The sequence below is a fragment of the Malaclemys terrapin genome, chromosome 9, assembly GCF_027887155.1.
Source record: "Malaclemys terrapin pileata isolate rMalTer1 chromosome 9, rMalTer1.hap1, whole genome shotgun sequence".
Taxonomy (NCBI): domain Eukaryota; kingdom Metazoa; phylum Chordata; order Testudines; family Emydidae; genus Malaclemys; species Malaclemys terrapin.
In genome coordinates, this window is record NC_071513.1 from 50,038,710 (window position 1) to 50,058,462 (window position 19,753).

The 19,753-nt window shown below is 46.0% G+C and overlaps 2 protein-coding genes across 4 annotated transcripts in view; one reads left to right on the plus strand and one right to left on the minus strand.

Annotated features, from left to right (window-relative positions):
• The window catches only part of STK25 (serine/threonine kinase 25), a 194,798-nt gene that overhangs the window by 64,351 nt on the left and 110,694 nt on the right, over window positions 1-19,753 (minus strand). The window lies entirely within an intron of this gene.
• Window positions 16,955-19,753, plus strand: part of BOK (BCL2 family apoptosis regulator BOK) — a 39,104-nt gene continuing 36,305 nt past the window's right edge. Inside the window, exons 1-2 of one of the 3 annotated variants that reach the window (XM_054039905.1) lie at window positions 16,955-17,219; window positions 18,149-18,533. In XM_054039905.1, coding sequence (XP_053895880.1) covers window positions 18,311-18,533 — 223 coding nt within the window. In that variant the 5' untranslated portion in view covers window positions 16,955-17,219; window positions 18,149-18,310. The remainder of the gene's footprint in view (window positions 17,220-18,148; window positions 18,534-19,753) is intronic. The other 2 variants (XM_054039906.1, XM_054039907.1) reach the window with 2 other exon arrangements.

A 19,753-nucleotide genomic window follows, 5' to 3' on the forward strand; every position in this document is an offset into this window, starting at 1 on the left:
ATGTTTTTCTTGGTTGGCTGGCAGCGAATATTATTAGTTAACTCTTCCGTTTACATGACTGCATCACCATAGTATTTGAGCATCTCTCAAACAATGAATTTATCCTAAATAGGTGCTAAAGGGTCGGAACTTCTAGCCAAGTTATACAGCTGAGGCATAGCATGGCTAAATGACTTGCCCAGGGTCAGACCAGAAGTTTGGAAGAAGCAGGAATCAAACCAAGATCTCCAGTCCCAGTCCACTGGTTTAGTCACACATCCATCTTTACAATGATAATGTCTCATCACAAGACTAATCAGGTTTTTTTAAGATGCTGCTTTTTTATTCTTTATGTGTAGGGGCATAATGATTGCAATGGCCTCTGGCTTCTTCAGTGTGTCTTTAATTGACAGCAAGACAACCTGGGGTGAAATCAGCTCTGAAGAAGAGCAGGCTAGGTCAGCCATTCATCCAGTTTTAAGACTAATAGTCCTGTTTTTAAATGGTTTGTCCCCCGTCTGGTGCTGAAACAAAACTGCATGCAGTTTTGTCTGGTATCAGGGCAGAGGCACCAGAACTGGGAGGGCCAGGAGTCCATGGCTCCCCCACTTTTTAACATGCGTGTAGTTTGGGGGGTAGGAGGCTGCGTTGCCTCCCCAAACTACAAGTCTCGGGCAGGCGTGGAATGGTGCAGGCAGAGGCTGCACTTCATGGCGGGGGAGCTGATAAAGTGATAAGCTCCCCTGCTGCAAAGTGCAACCCTTACCTGCAGTGCCAGAGGTAACACCCCTGCGCGACATAATTATTCCAACTGAACCCCCCGTGTAGACAGCACTATGTCAACAGGAGAGCTTCTCCGATAGATGTAGCTACCGCCTATCGGGGAGGTGGATTAACAGCTGACGGGAGAGCTCTCACCCATCAGCATAGAGGTCTTCATTAAAGTGCTACAGCAGTGCAGCTCCATCGGTGTTCTTCCCCCCGAGGTTCCGCTCCCTGACCAGGCCAGAAGCTGGGCTGTGGTAAGACCCATCCAGGGAGCCTGGGCCGCTGTGGGGAGCCCCAGACCCTCCACCTGTCCATGAGCAGCCCCCGGCCCGTGTCCCCACCCAGAAGAGGAGGAGCAGGGGGCAGGGCCATGGAGGGGACAGGGCCACAGAGGGAGACAGGGCCTTGTGGGTCACCCCCTCATCCTGGGCTGGGGATGCCATTTTGAAAACCGCCCCTGCTGTTGTGACCTAGCATGCATGAGGGACCCTTTTGAAGAACGTGCCAGATAGGGTTACCACCTTTGAAATGCAAAAAAACTGGCAACCCAACCCCACAAAAGACAAGCCTGCTGCAACCCAAATCCCCAACCACAAGGCAACTCCGCAACCCTCCCCACTCCCCCACAACAACCATTTATAATATCTAGAGAGAGAACACCTATAGAAATGATTGGTGGGTAACATCATGTGACTCAAACCCTCTCTCACACGTGCGGTGCGCGTGCATGTTGGTGGGCAGACAGCTGCTGTATTTTCAACAGTTTTGCTCTGTCATCGCTTAAACTGTGGAAGTGGGAACTCTGCAACATCTTTAGCTGGACACAGAAACTTTTAACATTAGATATGCCACGGTATTATGAGAATAATGCAAATTTTTAGACCCAAGCAAAGAAAACAGCAGATTAATTTATTTTTCTATCAACTGGCAAACCCACCAGTTAAAATCCCAGCCAGGCCAATCAAATAGTGGCCAGGTGGTAACTCTAGGGCCAGCCTGTTTCTGGTGGCATGACCTTGCACGTGTGCAGGAGGCCATTTTGAAGAGTACCTACCCCTCCCCTGTGACCCATGCTATTCCTGGCAGTATGGAACGTCTGGTAATCTGGGGATGTGCAAGTGGGCACCCTAGACCAGGCCTTGTGCTGAAGTCCCACCAAAACTTTTATTTTTGGCATTTCAGCAGTGCCTAGGCCTTGTGCTGGTGCTCTGTGTGGGATGGATTCCTCTCCTACAGCTCAGGAGAGACGTTCCCAGTTCTCCAATTAAATCCAAATACACAACTGTACCTCTTGCAATAACTGTTTCATTTCTGCAAAAATACCTACTGGAATTTCCCACACTGTTGGGACGTGCAGTCGTCCCCAATCAAACTTAACGTGCTCTCCTGCGGAACAACAGCTCTATTTGAGGTATCTTCCTGCCCTCGCAGATGTCTGCAATAGGGAAGTGCTCCTGAGGAACTACTAGACCACTTCAGGTGTCTGAGAGGCCTAGTCAGAATCCATAGCAGCTGCTAGAGTTCACTGCATGTAAGGCTCGATCTCACAGCCTGTTCCTCTATCTGTAAGTCAGTGGCTGTTGCATGAATGCTCTTTTACCCAGACTTACTAGTAAGAGAAATACAGCAAGGCAGTACGTTTCCACAACACTGACTCCTTCCTCTCTAACTGTCCAGTGGGGTCTGCCTGAGACAGGGTTTCATTCACCTCAGCAGCCCATGGCAATTTAAAGCTGACATACAGTGTCTAGCTTGAACACTGCTGGTGTTTTCCTAGCTCACTTGCTTGATTTGTCAGATGTCCTGTTGCCACTGCCAGTTCTCTTGCATCTTTGGCTTTGGCTTGCAGCTTCTGGGAAGATATTCAATGGTTGGCATGACAGCCAGGGCTGGAATCAGTCTGATGGTAGCAGGAGGCTTGGAGGTTGGGAAGCCATATATGCTGGGGAAGGAAAACAAAAGAGCTTCCTGTTCATCAGTGAGCAGAGGACTGGGAGGGGGTGAGACCTGCAGTGACGGTGATGATCCTTCTGTTAGAGCCTATAAGGGGGATGGGGTGTGCTAGACAGCTTGGGAAGGCATAGGCTATGGGTCTGTACTCAAGTGGGAGACAGAGCAGGAGCTCTGGGCCTCTCCGTAAATAGGAGCTCTGGGAGAGGCAAGTCTATGGCAGTGGTGGATAAGGCTGGTTTGGGTGGGCCCATTAAATTTTAGGCATGAGTGGCTGTGGGAATGTCCCTGAGCTCGGGCTGAGAAGGCAGGCTGCAGAAATGTGTGATGGGAGTGATCCTGAGTACATCAGTTTGCACCTCGCTTAGGGTGAGCATTTGCTTCTTTTTGGGGCAAAGAGGAGGAGCTTCCAGCAGCGGGAGGAAGACCCTCTTCACCCAGTCCCCAGTGCATATGGGTGAGACTGCTCCTAAGACTGGCAGAGGCTTGGACCAGAGCAGCCAGGAGCCAACTGAGAGCCATCTAGCCTGCACCCTATTAAGTCTGAAGGTCACATGGACCTTAGGGACAGGACCGTGGCCCACAAGGCAAAGTTTGACTGGTTGAGGTCTTTGTTTGTCTGGATTTCTCGGTGGACTCTGTTTACCCAGGAAGGAGGGGACTTGATGGTTTGGGTGGCTTGCTAGACCAAACCAGAAGGGGACTGTGGCTCAGAGGGGGGATAGACACAAGTTCACAATTAATGCCAGAAAGGCAGGTAGCCCTGTGATGGGACCTATTTAATTTGACCTCCCATTGCAGAAGGTTTCAAGACCACTCTTGACCCTACCAGGGTTGAATGCTGGCATAACTCCAACATTGTCTGGTGGGGAGACTGCTAACAGCATTTTTATTAAAACACTTAAAAGCTCTCTGCTCCTTTCTGGGGTAGGAAAACACTTCACCCCAAACATCAGACTCGCACAGACCAGCCACTGCTCAGCATTTTCTTCTCTTTTTCCAGTTAGGGAAACCTTGGCTGGAGGGTTCATGGACCCAAGAGTAGGGGAGATGTTGAATTTAAGAGCAATCCCAGCAAATGTGGTCTAATCTGACTCTTGCTTATGTTTATTTCATCAAGATTTGGCTTCTTGGTCTGGCCAGGAAGAAATGTCCTCTTTGCTCTGCCTCTCTCTGCCATGTCTGGATTCAAACATTGCACAGGTAAGGCAATAAAAGTTACTACAGCTTCCTTTCTGAGCTCTTTTCTATCTTAACTGATAGAGGACTTTTTTAGAAGTGTAGAACTTGCGGAAAGCTAAACACACTGTTGTGATGTGTGTACAGCTGCTGCTCCGACAAGAAAATAAACCGTGAATCCCATTGCATCAATGAACTTTCCCGCTTCCTTAATTGAACCACTGAATAAATCCAAAATTATAACATCTGTGTTCGTAGGCACAAAAATAAGGCTCCATTGTAACAAAGGACCACATTCTTCCACTCTTACTCAATCAGAGTAGAACTTACTGCTGTGAATAGTTACACTGAAATCCATGAAACAATATCAGAAGTAAGGTAATACTCAGTATGGTAAGGTAATACTGAATCAGGATAGCAGTATCTGGCCCCAAATTATTAAAATATTGGATGGTGTAACCAACCTCACATGAGCCAACATCAGTATTAGAAGCTGAGACCTGCAGGCTAAAAGCATGAGCCCATACTACTTGAGCCAGAGGACTCAGGGCTTGTCTACACATGGAATTATTTCAGTATAGCCATACCTGAATAACTTCATGTGTGGATGCTTATTCCAGAATAAGAGTGCCTTCTTCCAGTTTAGTTTAAATCCACTTTGAAAGTGGATTTAAACCAGTGGTTCCCAAACTTTAATAACCTGTGAACCCCTTTCACTAAAATGTCAAGTCTCACGAAACCCCTCCTAAAAATGAATATTTCCAGGGATTTTCTCGTTTACCTAAAGCAGTGAGCTTGGAAATATAAAATTTGTTTTTATGACATGCTTATTACACACTATTTATTATTAAGTGTCCCTGGCCTCTGTTTGCCAGAAGCTGGGAATGAGCGAAAGGGGATGGATCACTTGATGATTACCTGTTCAGTTCATTCCCTCTGGGGCACCTGGCACTGGCCACTGTTGGAAGACAGGATACTGGGCTAGATGGACCCTGGGTCTGACCCAGTAGGGCCATTCTTACATTATTATTTATCATTACAGTATTTTTATTACATTATGAAAATGGCAACACTCTTCCAAGATCTCACTTTCATAGCTTCTATCACTTTGAATAAGCCTGTTATAAGACAAGGCTCCTATGTTTCATCAAGGAGTATCAGATGTGAAACTGCATGAAGGTATTTAAGAAGCCAACTCAAAGAGTTCCTCCTACACAAGCATTCAGGCCTTGAGCAGTCCAGACAAGCGATGCACACATTACAACAAAGCTTAAACTTGTTCATCATAATAATTTTAAAAACAATACTAGCTGCCTATTTAATTTTAAAAACAGCAAAAAATATCCACCTCCCTTTCTATTTCTTATTAGGAGTCTTGAAGTTTAAATCTCCTCAGTGGGATAGACATGCTTGCTTTGATCCTCTTAGCTCTTGGAAGTCCAGGGACTCCGGGCTGCTGGCCCGTGTTGCACAGGATCCCTAGGGACAACTCTGTCCGCCATTAGGGAATTTTTTTCCGAGAACCCCCTGTTACATTTTGTGAACCCCCAGGGGTTCTCGAACCCCAGGTTGGGAACCACTGATTTAAACTAAACCAGAAAAATGCACTCTTATTCTGGAATAAGCATCTACATGTGGAATATTCAGGAATAGCTTAACCCTGAGTCCCTTGGATGGAAGCAGGAATAGATTCATAAAGCTCTTGGGTGGACCAACCACGAGAAGAGGACAAAGGCCCACACTCCTAGTGTGGGTTAGACTAGCACAGGCAAAACACAATGACTTTATCTCTGTGTGGATGGTAACCATTCCAGGAGCCATTTCTTCCATTCCTGGTTCTCCTTTTCTTTTCTGAGGTATCATTACTATATAAATGTTTTCTTTATACATTTCAAATGGATAGAGCAGGCCTGTTTCAACTGAACAGACTGTTACAGTATATTATTTATGGAAAGTAAAAATATTTGAAAAGGAAGATATCTCTTCTTGTCTGTTCTCTTTGCCTGGTTTGTAGGATGTTTCATTACTCTATAAAAATGTGTTTAAAACAAATTACAGGAAATGTTTAAAAAGAAATGCACCACAGACAATCACTCTCTCAACTAAATTACTGTTAGCCTAAAGAGTGTTTATCAAATTATGTTCCTTATGCTGATAAGAACCCTTTCATGTCTACCTGTGGTTTGAATGTGACCCTGGCTAGAGGTTGGCGGTGACAAAACGTGACTACCACCTGAGAGCTAGTCAATGGCCTTTGGGAAATGAGCAAGTGCTCTCAGTCCACTTCCTAGTGAATATTTGTCCATTTTATTCAAACCTATTTACCCTCAGTGGCAAGCAGGGAGGTAGGAATTCAGGATTTCATTGGGAGAATCATAGAATAGTAGGGCTCAAGAACCCTCAGGAGTTCAAGGACAGCCATGTGAGCTGAGCCAGGACCAAGTAACTGACTCTGTCCAAGCCAGGGGCAACAGCTTCTTCCTAAAAGTGGAGGGGCCATGAGGTTCTGTCTGCTCCATGGCCCCGTCCCTGCCCCTCCTCTTCTCTCTGAGTCCTCCCCTCCCACCCCGGCCAAGCTAGAAGCTGGAGCCAGGTCAGAGAGCTCAGGCTCCTCCACTTGCCTAGGGTGGGGTGGAGCCCGAAAGCAGCCTCCGGCTTGTGTTCCTGCCCACCCCAGGCTCCTGCCCAGGGCAGGTGGAGGGTCCGTGGCTCCCCACATCTGGCCGAATGGCTCTTACCCTGACCCAGCTCCAGCTTCCAGCCTGGGAGTGGGGCCTCGAGGGCCGAAGAGCTGCAGCTGGGCCATGGTAAGAGCCGCCGGGCAGCTGTGGGGAGCCATGGACCCTCCACCTACCTGAGGGGGTGGGGAGAGATCTGGGGGGGTGTGGGGACACGGGCTGAGGGCTGCTCTCACCCCCTCTCCCCAGGCAGGTGGAGGGTCTGCAGCTTCTCACAGCTGCTCAGGCTCCCTGGGCCGCTCTTACCCGGGCTGGGCTCCAACTTCCGGCCTGGCTGGGCAGGCGGAGCCGCAGGGAGAGAGGAAGGGCAGTGGGCCGTCCCGTGGTGAAAAGTGGGAGGGCAGTGTCTGTGATGGGTTGGATCACAGAAACCCCCTTGGCAGCTGCCAACTGATGTGCCAAGACCACCTCTGCTCCTGTTTTCCCTGCCAGCTCAGGACTCCAGCACCCTGTCTTGCTGAACCAGACCCTCCTGTCTGCTCCAACAAAGACCCAGGGTTTGAATTACTTGCCCCAAAGCTGCAGGTTTACCTGAAAACAGCTCACAGAAGTGTGCTTGTCTTTAGCACTCAGATGCCCAACTCCCAATGGGGACTAAACCCAAATAAATTCATTTTATCCTGTATAAAGCTTATGCAGGGTAAACTTACAAATTGTTCGCCCTCTATAACACTGCTAGAGAGATATGCACAGTTGTTTGTTCCCCCAGGTATTAATACATACTCTGAGTTAATTAATAAGTAGAAAGTGATTTTATTAAATACAGAAAGTAGGATTTAAGTGGTTCCAAGTAGTAACAAATAGAACGAAGTAAGTTACCAAGCAAAATAAAATAAAATGTGCAAATCTATGCCTAATCAAACTGAATACAGATAATCTCACCGTCTGAGATACTTCAGTAAGTTTTTTCCTCAGACTGGACACCTTCCAGGCCTGGGCACAATTCTTTCCCTTGGTACAGCTCTTGATCCAGCTCACGTGGTAGCTAGGGGATTCTTCATGATGGCTCCTCTGTTCTCCTTTGTTCTGTTCCACCCCTTTATATATCTTTTGCACAAGGCGGGAACCCTTTGTCCCTCTGGGTTTCCACCCCCTCGCCCCCACTGGAAAAGCAAAAGATGGATTTCAGTTCAGGTGACATGATCGCATGTCACTGCAAGACTTCATTACCCATTTGCCAGCACACACATATACAGGAAGACTCACAGGTAAAACAGCCATCTGCAGACTATGGTCCTGGTTAATGGGAGTCATCAAGATTCCAAATCACCATTAATGGCCCACACTTTGCATAATTACAATAGGCCCTCAGAGTTATATTTTATATTTCTAGTTTTAGATACAAGAGTTGTACATTTATACAAATAAGATGATCACACTCAGTAGATTATAAGTTTTGTCATGATACCTTACAAGAGACCTTTTGCATGAAGCATATCCCAGTTACATTATATTCACTTATTATCATATTTTTATAAAACCATATTGACTTCACAACATCAGACCCTCCTCCTGAACTTACTGCCAGAGACTTGGACACTGACCATGGCGGAGGCTGTGTACCTAAAATTCATTTTTGGGCTCCCCTATGGGCAGACACTCCTGTGTCCCCCAAAAGGGAAAGAGAGCCTGATCCAGCTGTAGGCTCACAGCTACCAGCTATGACAGACCTTTCGCTGGCCAGCAACTCCCCCCGCCCCCCCTTTCACTCAGGTTGGGTTTGCTTCCAGCTAGAATCCTTGGGGTTTGTTCCCACTGCAGCAGTCAACAGGAGCCCAACTTCCAGCTCCAGGATACATGTCTCTGTGTACCTCTTCCACTCCATTACAGCCAGTTCATGCTTCTGGGTCTTAATTGCTTTGTCTCTTAAGTCCAGGCTGGTGGGCAGCCTTTTCTTTTTCCAGGTCAGCCTTTTCCTGGGCAAATTGTACATCAATTTCCATTTGGCTTCCCTTGAGACCATCACTCGATGAGCTGGGATACCCCAGAGAATCCCCTCCTGCCAGAACAGGCACCCCTCCACTCCTGTCTTGCTAAATTAGATACTCCAGTCAGCTTCAGCACAGACTCAGAGGCTGAGCCACACCCATCTGCAGTTCACTGAAACTGAGATGCACTCAGCTCAGGGGCTTCTTAGTTAACAGAGACTTTCCCAGCGCCAAGTGTTCAGTCTTTCTGGGCAATTTGCAACTTGTGTAGTTTTAGCTTCTTTTGATAATCATTCTTACTTATTTTGCTTCCTTTTCTGTCCCTACTTCCCTTTCTTGAAATAAGCAAACAGAAAATAACAAACCAGTAACCACTTTGTCTGTTCTCCAGCCACCACATTTAAAACTCACTTAAAATCACTACCAGTATCTCAAAGCAATCAGCTGTGCACAGATCCTGCTTGACTACGCCACTGTGATGGGTTGGATCACAGAAACCCCCCTGGGAGCTGCCAAGTGATGTGCCAAGACTACCTCTGCCCCTGTTTTCCCTGCCAGCTCAGGACTCCAGCACCCTGTCTTGCTGAGCCAGACACTCCCGTCTGCTCCAACAAAGACCCAGGGTCTGAATTACTTGCCCCAAAGCTGCAGGTTTACCTGAAAACAGCTCACAGAAGTATGCTTGTCTTTAGCACTCAGATGCCCAACTCCCAATGCGGTCTAAACCCAAATAAATCTGTTTTACCCTGTATAAAGCTTATGCAGGGTAAATTCATAAATTGTTCGCCCTCTATAACACTGATAGTGAGATATGCACAGTTGTTTGCTCCCCCAGGTATTAATATATACTCTGAGTTAATTAATAAGTAGAAAGTGATTTTATTAAATACAGAAAGTAGGATTTAAGTGGTTCCAAGTAGTAACAAATAGAACGAAGTAAGTTACCAAGCAAAATAAAATAAAATGCGCAAATCTGTGCCTAATCAAACTGAATACAGATAATCTCACCGTCTGAGATACTTCAGTAAGTTTTTTCCTCAGACTGGACACCTTCCAGGCCTGGGCACAATTCTTTCCCTTGGTACAGCTCTTGATCCAGCTCACGTGGTAGCTAGGGGATTCTTCATGATGGCTCCTCTGTTCTCCTTTGTTCTGTTCCACCCCTTTATATATCTTTTGCACAAGGCGGGAACCCTTTGTCCCTCTGGGTTTCCACCCCCTCGCCCCCACTGGAAAAGCAAAAGATGGATTTCAGTTCAGGTGACATGATCGCATGTCACTACAAGACTTCATTACCCATTTGCCAGCACACACATATACAGGAAGACTCACAGGTAAAACACAGCCATCTGCAGACTATGGTCCTGGTTAATGGGAGTCATCAAGATTCCAAACCACCATTAATGGCCCACACTTTGCATAATTACAATAGGCCCTCAGAGTTATATTTTATATTTCTAGTTTTAGATACAAGAGTGGTACATTTATACAAATAGGATGATCACACTCGGTAGATTATAGGCTTTGTAATGATACGTTACAAGAGACCTTTTGCATGAAGCATATCCCAGTTACATTATATTCACTTATTATCATATTTTATTAAACCATATAGACTGCACAACGTCACAGTGGCCCCTTGGTCCCCCCTGTCCTGGCACCCCTGGTCCAACCTGTTCTAAAACACCTCCAGTGACAGGGATTTCCACAACCTTCCTTGGTTCCCTATTCCAGAGCTTAACCACTGTGATAGAAAGATTTTCTTACTATCTAACCTAAATCTCTTGCTGCAGATTAAGCTCATTACTTCTTTTCCTACCTTCAGTGGACATGGAGAACAATTGATCACTGTCCTCTTTATAACATACTTGAAGACTTATCAGGTCCCCCCTTAGTTGTCTTTTCTCAAGCCCAAACCTGACATAAAGGGTAACAAGAAAACATTTTACAAATATATGAAAAGCAAGAAGAAGATCAAGAACAGGGTAGGCCCATTACTCAATGAGGAGAGAAAGACAATAACAGAAAATGCAGCAGTGGCCAAAGTGTGTTAAATGACTCTTTTGTTTCAGTTTTCACCAAAAACTTTAGCGGTGATTAGATGACGAATATAGCAAACATCAGCATAAATGGGGTAGCAGCTGAGGCTAAAATAGGAAAAGAGCAAATTAAGAATTACTTAGACAAGTTAGATGTCTTCAAGTTGGCAGGGCTGGATGAAATACATCCTAGCATGCTTAAGGAACTGGCTGAAGAGATCTCTGATCCATTAGTGATTATCTTTGAGAACCTTTTGGGGAAGGGAGAGATCTGAGAAGACTGAAAAAGAGCAACTATAGTACCTATCTATGAAAAGAGGAATAAGGACAACCCAGGGAATTATAGACCAATCAGATTAACTTCTATCCCTGGAAAGATAATGGAGCAAATAAACAATCAACCTGTATTCACCTAGAAGGAAATAAGGTGATAAGTAACAGTCAATATGGGTTTGTCAAGAACAAATCATGTCAAACCAATCCTCCTTTGACAGGGTAACAAGCCTTGTGGAAAGGGGGAAAGCAGTAGATGTGATGTACCTCAACTTTAGTAAGGCTTTTAATACTGTGTCACATGACCCTTTCTTAAACAAACTGGAGAAATATAGCCTTGATGAACAACTGGTCGGAAAAGCGTACTCAGAGTATTTATGAATAGTTCACAATCATGCTGAAAGAGCATAGTAAGTGGGGTCTTGTACAGATCTGTGCTGGGTCTGGTTCTGTTCAATATCTTCGTAAATTATTTAATCAGTGGTTCTCAAACTTTTGTATTGGTGACTGGCGGGGCGCCTGCCCGCCTCCCGGGTTTCCAATATGACCCCAGTAAACAGGGGTTAAAAGCAGCCCTGGAGAGGGCCGCAACTGGAAAAGCTGGGCTGATTAAGGAAGCAGCCGCAGTTGTGACTAGCTCAATCGGGGCCCAGCTGGCCCTTATAAGAGGGCAGTGGGCCAGGAGCTAGGGACAGTTTCTCTCTGACTCTAGGGAGAGAGGGACCAGGCTGCCTGGGAGCTGAGGAGGGTACCTAGGGTGGAGCAGTCCTGGGGAAGGGCAGAGGGGGCTGGGGAGTTCCAGCCTAGCAAAGCCGCAGGCTGCAGGCTGAGTTAAGGGCCCACAAATTGGTACTGGGGCTGCAGAGGGACAGCCCAGGAAAAGGCAGAGGCAGCTGGTCCAACCCCCCTTGCCGATGATGAGTGGTTATAGACTGCAGTCTGCCCCAGTGAGCAGGGGCTAGATGATGACTGGCAGTAGCCACTGAGGCAAGGTGGGGATAGAGGGTTGGGGGTTCCCCTGGGAGGGGAGACCCAGAATGTGGGTTACTGCCAGGGCAGAACCCTGACAGAGAGGGGAACCAGGGTCTGGGAGGAACATGGGGCCAGTGGCAGGCAAGCCACTGGCCTGAAGAGGGCGCTCAGCGCTGGAAGAGCTAATTCCCAGGATGACCAGTGGGAGGTGCCACGCCGGTGAGTCATTGCCCCGCCACAGTGACCCCTTTCATACAGCAAGCCTCTGAGTGTGACCCCCCTTATAAATTAAAAACACTTTTTAAATATTTAACACTATTATAAATGCTGCAGACAAAGCGGGGCTTGGGGGTGGAGGCTGACAGCTCGCGACCCCCGCATGTTATAACCTCATGACCCCTTGAGGGGGTCATGACCCCCCAGTTTGAGAACTACTCATTTAGATCATGGCATAGAGAATACACTTATTTGTGGATAATACCGAGCTAGGAGGGGTTGCAAGTGCTCTGGAGGTTAGTACACCTCTTCCCTGATATAATGCCACACGATATAACACGAATTTGGATATAACGCAGTAAAGAAGCGCTCTGGGGAGGCGGGGCTGCGCACTGTGGTGGATCAAAGCAAGTTCGATATAAGGCAGTTTTTCACCTATATCGCGGTAAGATTTTTTGGCTCCCAAGGACAGCGTTATATCGAGGTAGAGGTGTATTAGAATTCAAAATGCTCTTTACATACTGGAGAAATGTCTGAAATAAATAGGCAGAAATTCAGTAAGGACAAATGCAAAGTACTACACTCAGGAAGGAATAATCAATTGCACAAATACAAAATGGAAAATGACTGCCTAGGAGGGAGCACTGCAGAAAAGGATCTGGGGGTTATAGTGGATCACAAACTATATGAGTCCACAATATAATAGTGTTGCAAAAAAGAGTGAACCTCATTCTGGGATGTATTAGCAGGAGTGTTGTTAGCAAGACATGAGAAGTAATTCTTCTACTCTAATGAGCACTGATAAAGCCTCACTTGGAGTATTACGTCCAGTTCTGGGTACCACACTTCAGGAAAGATGTGGACAAATTGGAGACAGTCCAAAGAAGAGCAGCAAAAATGGCTTCGAAAACCTGACCTACAAGGAAAGACTGGAGAAGAGAAGACTGAGGGGAGAAGACATAAGTCTTCAAGAACGTTCAAGGCTGTTATAAAGAGGAGGGTGATACATTGTTTTCCTTAGTCATTGAGGATAGGACAAGAAGCAATGGGCTTAAATTGCAGCAAAAGAGATTTAGGTTTGACATTAGGAAAAACTTCCTAATGGTAAGGGTAGTCAAGCACTAAAACAAGTTACCTAGTGAGTCTGTGGAATCTCCATCACTGGATGTGTTTTAAGAACAGGTTAGACAAACCACTGTCAGGGATGGTCTAGATCAGGGGTTCCCAAACTTGGTTCACGGCTTGTTCAGTGTAAGCCCCTGGCGGGCCATGAGACACTTTGTTTACCTGAGCATCCGCAAGTAGGGCTGTTCATAGCTCCTAGTGGCTGCGATTCGTCGTTCCTGGCCAATGGGAGCTGCAGGAAGTGGCGCAGACCAGGCCATCCCTTCCTGCAGCTACCATTGGCCAGGAATGGCGAACCGTGGCCACTGGGAGCTGCAAGTGGCTGTACCTGCGGATACTCAGCTAAACAAAGTGTCTCGTGGCCCGCCAGGGGCTTACCCTGAACAAGCCGTGAACCAAGTTTGGGAACCCCTGGTCTAGATAATACTTAGTCCTACCTCAGTGCAATGGCCTGGACTACATGACCTATCGAGGTCCCTTCCAGTCCTACACTTCTGTGATTCTATGAGGAAAAGTTTAAAAAAAACTGGGCAAAGTCGGGTTTTCTAAACCTTTGATCATTGTTTGTTGCTCGCCTCTGGACTCTCTCCAATTTATCCACATCTCTCCTAAAATGTGGTGCCCAGAATTGGACACTGTATTCCAGCTGAGGTCTCACTAGTGCCAAATAGAGCAGGAGAGTCACCTCCCATCTCTTACACATGACAATCCTGACAATACACCTCAGAATGACATTGGCCTTTCCAACTGCATCACATTTTGTTGACTCATATTCAATTTGTGATCCACTATAACCCCCCAAATCTTTTACTACCCCCATTTTGTAATTGGGCATTTGATTTTTTTTCCTTCCCCGGTGAAGTACTTAGTACTTGTCTCTATTCAATTTCATCTAATTTACTTCAGACCAATTCTCTAACTTGTCAAGGTCGTCCTAAATTCTAATACTGTCCAAAGTGCTTCCAACCCCTCCCAGCTTGGGGTACTTATAAACTTTGCAGATGACACTCCATTATCCAAGTCATTAATGAAAATACTTTATAGTACTGGATCCAGGACCGACCCTGTGGGACCCTACTAGATACGCCCTCCCAGTTTGACAGCAAACCATCAATAACTACACTTTGAGTGTGGTCTTGCAACCAGCTGTGCACCCAACTTATATTAATTTCATCTAGACCACATTTCCCTAATTTGCTCATGAGAATGTTATGTGAAACTATGTGCAATGTTGTAGCCATGTTGGTCCCAGGATATTAGAGAGACAAGGTGGGTGAGGTAATATTTTTTTAGAGAGACAAGCTTTTGAGCATCACAGAGCTCTTCTTCAGATCTGTGAAATGGTGTCAAGCCTTACTAAAATCAAGATATCGCGTCTACTACCTCCCCCTCCCCCCCATCCACTAAGCCAGTTATCCTTTTAAAGAAGGAAATTGGGTTGATTTGGCATGACTTGTTCTTGACAAATCCATTCTGGCTATTCCTTATCACCCTATTATCTTCCAGGTGCTTACAAATTGATTTTTTAATAATTTGTACCAGTATCTTTCCAGTTATTGAAGTTAGGCTGACTGGTCTATAATTCCCCAGGTCCTCCTCGTTCTTCTTTTTAAAGATAGGTACTATGTTTGCCTTTCTCCAGTCCTCTGGGTCCTCACCCATCCTCTGTGTATTCTCAAAGATTATTGCTCATGGTTCAGAAATTGCTTCAGCTAGTTTCATAAGTAGTAACTAGTAGGAAGAATTTCTTCAGGCCTTGCTGACTTGACTACATCCCACTTATCTAACTATTCTTTAACCTGTTCTCCAGGGCCAGCTCCAGGTTTTTTGCAGCCCCAAGCAAAAAAAAAAAAGGGGGGCCGGAGTGCTGCCGCCGAAGCAAAAAAAAAAAAAAAAAGTGCCGCCCCTTGAAAGGTACCACCCCAAGCACATGCTTGGAACGCTGGTGCCTAGAGCCGGTCCTGCTGTTCTCTCCCTATTTTGGCTTGTGTTCCCTCCCCCTTGTTGTTAATATTAATTATAGAAGCTGATGATAAACAGCATCTTGGGGAAGGAACTCAGCACCTTGATGGATTGGGTCCTGAATAAAGATGGAAAAATACCCTTTCTTCTTCAGGACGCCCCTCCAGATTAAGGTGCAGGCACAATGGTGGGAATTCTCCATTGCTGTACCTGGTCTTTTGTTAAACGGAACTGGTAACTCTGTGGCTCCTGGCATCAGCACTAATAACGTGATAATTTGCCACAGACTTGTATGTATTTCAGTTCTGCAGGATGTATCCAGTGGTACTGTCTTTGTTTTCTTCTCCTCCATCACCCTTTCTATGGTGAAAGGTGTGTGTCTGTGTACTGAAGTGGCATGCATTGCAATTTTCTCCCACAGGGAAAATTTGTTACCCTGTGTGGGTCCATGCCAGCTGTAGTTCTAAAGGGCAGTCTATGCTATATATGACTGAAGTGGGTAGCTACAAACATTTCTATATAGCAGTAATTTGGGATCTAAACCTGATGCAGTTTAGGGCATGAGCAAGCTCTAAAACATGAAGACCTTTGAAGTCTGCAGGAGCCCTTACTTTAGATGTAAGTTGTTTTGGGGCAGGAACAGTCTCTTTGTTCTGCATTTATACAGTGCAGCACAATGGGGTCCTGGGTCCATGACTGGGTGCTAGGTGCTATCGCAATACAAATAATAAATAAGAATTCTGTGTGAGCTTTTGATCAGGCCCTTGAAGAATGAAACAACAGTTCAGAAAACCTGAATATTTTGACGAAGCTCCATTAAACATTCACTTCCATTTACTGTGTCTTCTTGTCACTGACAATTAACAAAATACTTGTATGTGAAGCAAGCTGCCTCCTATCCCATCCAGTCCATTAACTTAGTGGTATCAGTCCAGAGTCTGTGACATCATAATTGCTTCCATAATGATAGGTGATGATTTCACAAACACTGGATTGAAGTATTGCTCAGTGAATCAGGCAGGAGGAGGCTGTTGCAAGAATGAGAGCATGTTTACAAACAGATGCCTTGGTAACCTTGTAGAAAGCTTCTAGTGTAAAGAAACTGAATAGGTCTTGACTGCACTGGCATTTCAGCCACCAGTGTAGCTACACTAGTGTAAACCTACAGGTGTCCTTACCTCAGGCCTTTCACAAAAGCAACCAAACAGCCATCAGATGGTGATAAATACATCTCTTCTGACCTGGTTTGGACAGTCTGTGTCTCAAACAATCCCTGAGCCCATCCAGTCTCACTGCAAATTCGGTTTTGCTTAGTGGGAGGGAGGAAGAAACCCACTGAATTTCTTGACCAGCTCTACTAATAACTTTTTGGGAATTAAAACTGATCTGGTCTGTTTCACCTCAGTGTTGTTGAGCACCTGTGTTGCTTACAGTTCAACTTTACAACCTGTTCAAAATCTAGCATCACAGTCACCCACTGCAGGTGCTGCCGTTCCATGATTTGGCACTTTGGGGTCTATGGGCAAATAACTATTGCCGATTCTGCAAAAGCGGTCACAGGAATACACCCTTATCAGGGAATAATACTTCTCCTTGGTAGTGTTCTCAGCGGTACATCAGAGCATGCTCTCCCTGGAGCTCAGCCACCTGTTTAAGCAATGTTCTGTTTGGGCTGGAACATCTTGAAAAAAGTCCCTCTTAACCTAGCAGTACAACTGCTTAGAGCCTCCTTAACTGAGGAAGAAAAGGGAGGGGAGATTGTTGCTAGCTGGCTTGCATAACCCCGCCCCTGGTTATTTCATCTTCCTTACAAGGCTAAAGCAAGAGGCTTTCCTTTCTCTGGCTGCCCCAAGCTCTCAAAAACAGCAGAACAAGTGGTAGGATCATACTGGAGTGCAGACGGGATGTGGAGGCTGCCAGAGATGGGGAGAGAATAAAGAACCGAGCAAGCAGTTGTGCTCTAGCTCCAGCAGAGGATAGGAGCAGAGAATCATTATAATCTTTAAAAAGAACCAGTTCTTCCAAAGAAATATGAGAAGCAGCTGAAACCGACAAAAGATCATTGAAAGGAAGGAAATGCAACATGAGAGGTAAATATGTCCTTTGCTTGGAAGTTTTTAAGAATTTGGCATTGTTTTCTTTATGGTAAAAACTTTCAAATATGGGTTCCTAAAATGAGGGTCTCAAACCCACCTGACTAAAACTTTGGTCTGATTTTTTTTTTTTTTAGGGGGTGTTGCTCACCTGCAGCTCCATTGAAGTCAGACCCAAAGCTTTCATTCAGGTCCTTCTAAATGGATTTTAGGTCCCTTACTGTAGGTACTGGCACTTCTGCTTTTCCACTTTGCCGAGACAATTGCAGTTGAAAGGCTTGGGAGAAAAAGCTGGTAGAGTGCATCTCTTAAACAAGTCACAGGAACAAAAACTAATTTAGGATTGCACTAAACAAGGAACTTTTGTCTCTGAGGATAAGGGCTAGTGGGAGATTTGAAAATTGAAACAGTATTGTAGCACAGTATTTATGGTGTATAGGTGACCTCCTTCCTTCAACATCCACATTCTGATGAGCTGGAATTCTTGTGTGCCTGCGTCTGCTTGAGGTACTGTAGCTGGAATGTGGGACTCTGGTTTGATTTCCTAGATTATTTAATTGAAGCAAGCTGGTCTTGTCTACACATTCTGAAAATTGTTTCCAGATTCTAACTATTTAGTCTCTTTGAAATTAAGATTCAGCAGTTCTGAAATTTAAAAGGGGGAAAAGAGAAAATATTTTATTAGTGCAAATCTTGCAGTCCATACTCAGGCAAAACTCCCACACTGCCCTCAGTGGGCACCTAAGGACTGCAAGATTTGGCCTATTCGCTGTAAGATTCAATGGACGTGATCTTCAGCTAGTGTAGATTAGTGTCACAGCAATGACTTCCATGGCACTATGATTTAGATTGCTAAGGTATCTGGCCCTATGTTCCTTTTTCTTTCTGGGTGAGCTGATGGATTTCCATATGCTCTTATCCACCAGGTAAAGCTAATGAAGGTTAATTCAAGAACTTTGCTGGGAACTGTGACGAATCACGAGCCCAGTGTATTATTTTCCTTAAACAATAGCTACAGATTCCTGTCAAAGGCTTCGGGGCAGACTTCAGATAGGCACACCCTGAGTCGGTGAATTCAGCTGTCAGGGATGGAGGTGCTACGCCGTTCCTCGGTCTTTGCTGCGGAGGTGATGGAGGTTTTTGATCGGTCTCCCACCGACAAGGAGCTGGTGTCCCAGGCTAAGGTGCTCTGCAGAGACTACATACATTCCCGGCTGCTTTGGGCTGGCATTGGCTGGAGCAAACCAGAGCACAGTGCACCCATGCCTGGCGGCAGACTGGCTGAGGTGTCCAGCGTGCTTCTGCGACTAGGTAAGCATCCATGCTGTGGCTGCGGCCAGGGGTCCTGAGGGGGTCCCTTCGGGGCACTTCTGACTAGACCAGGAACGGGTGAAAGGCAGGGACTGCTGAGTGCCAAGAAGGCGTCCCACACAGCGAAGACCTTATTTGCTTAAAGAATGAGGTGTTATTCTCTGCACTTGGAGCATCCAGACTGGTTCTCATTGCACCTCCTCATTCTACTCTTATCTCCCACCTGGAGCAAGGAGCAGCTCCTTGCTCATCCCAGTGATTCTGGAGAGACTGTTTCCTGTAGGTCCCTGGGGAAATATAAGCTTGATCCTGCACCAATTAAAACTTGATGAGAGTTTTGCCTTTGACTTCAGTGGGGGCAGTATCAAGCCCTTTGTCTCTGTGTTCATTCAATCCATGGCTTCCCCAGACTAGCACCCCAACAGAGCTCACAATCTCTTCTGCATTCAGCAGGGTGAGTTGGCCTCCATGACAGCCCAATGCTGGACTACAGTGACAGTCTTATCTGTATAATTCTGCTAGCGGTAAACTTGGGCTGCTTCAATTGCTCACCTAGGAAGGGGGTGACTGAGTTGTAGGGATGCTTCATTGGGCGTCTTCCACTTGGAGTGTGTGCATTAGAGAACCTTGTGATGGCTGCATTTCAATAACAAAGTGTGACAGTTAATCCACTGCCATCTGCCTTAGATTGTCTCTCTCTGATTCACTCAGTTGGACAGGAGTCTTCTCTATTACTTCTGGCATTGGGGCTATCCATGCTTGGAGGGGTGCGACCAAATCATTAGTCCGGGGAGCTTTGCACAACCTGGCTTTGCCTGTGGAGTTGTGCAGGAAGAAAAAAGATGCAAGGGGCAAATATGTGGTGGGGATGGTTAGATGGCATCCAGCTAGCAAAGCACTAAAGGCTGTATCAGCTGAACACCATTACTATGTATAGTTACCAAGATCTGGATGTTGGATTGTAGGAACACGTGGTGCGGGGGTGGGGGTGGCCATTGGGGCTAAGATGTGCGGTGCTGGCATCAAGTGCATATGCGAGATGGCACCACTAAGGCCTTGTCTATACTAGGCAGGTAAGTCGACCTAAGTTACACTACTCCAGCTCCATGGATAACGTAACTGGAGTCGACATAACTTACGTCGACTTACCGCGGTGTCTACACCTAGGATTGCCAACTTTCTAATTGCACAAACCCAAACACCCTTGCCCCGTCCCATCC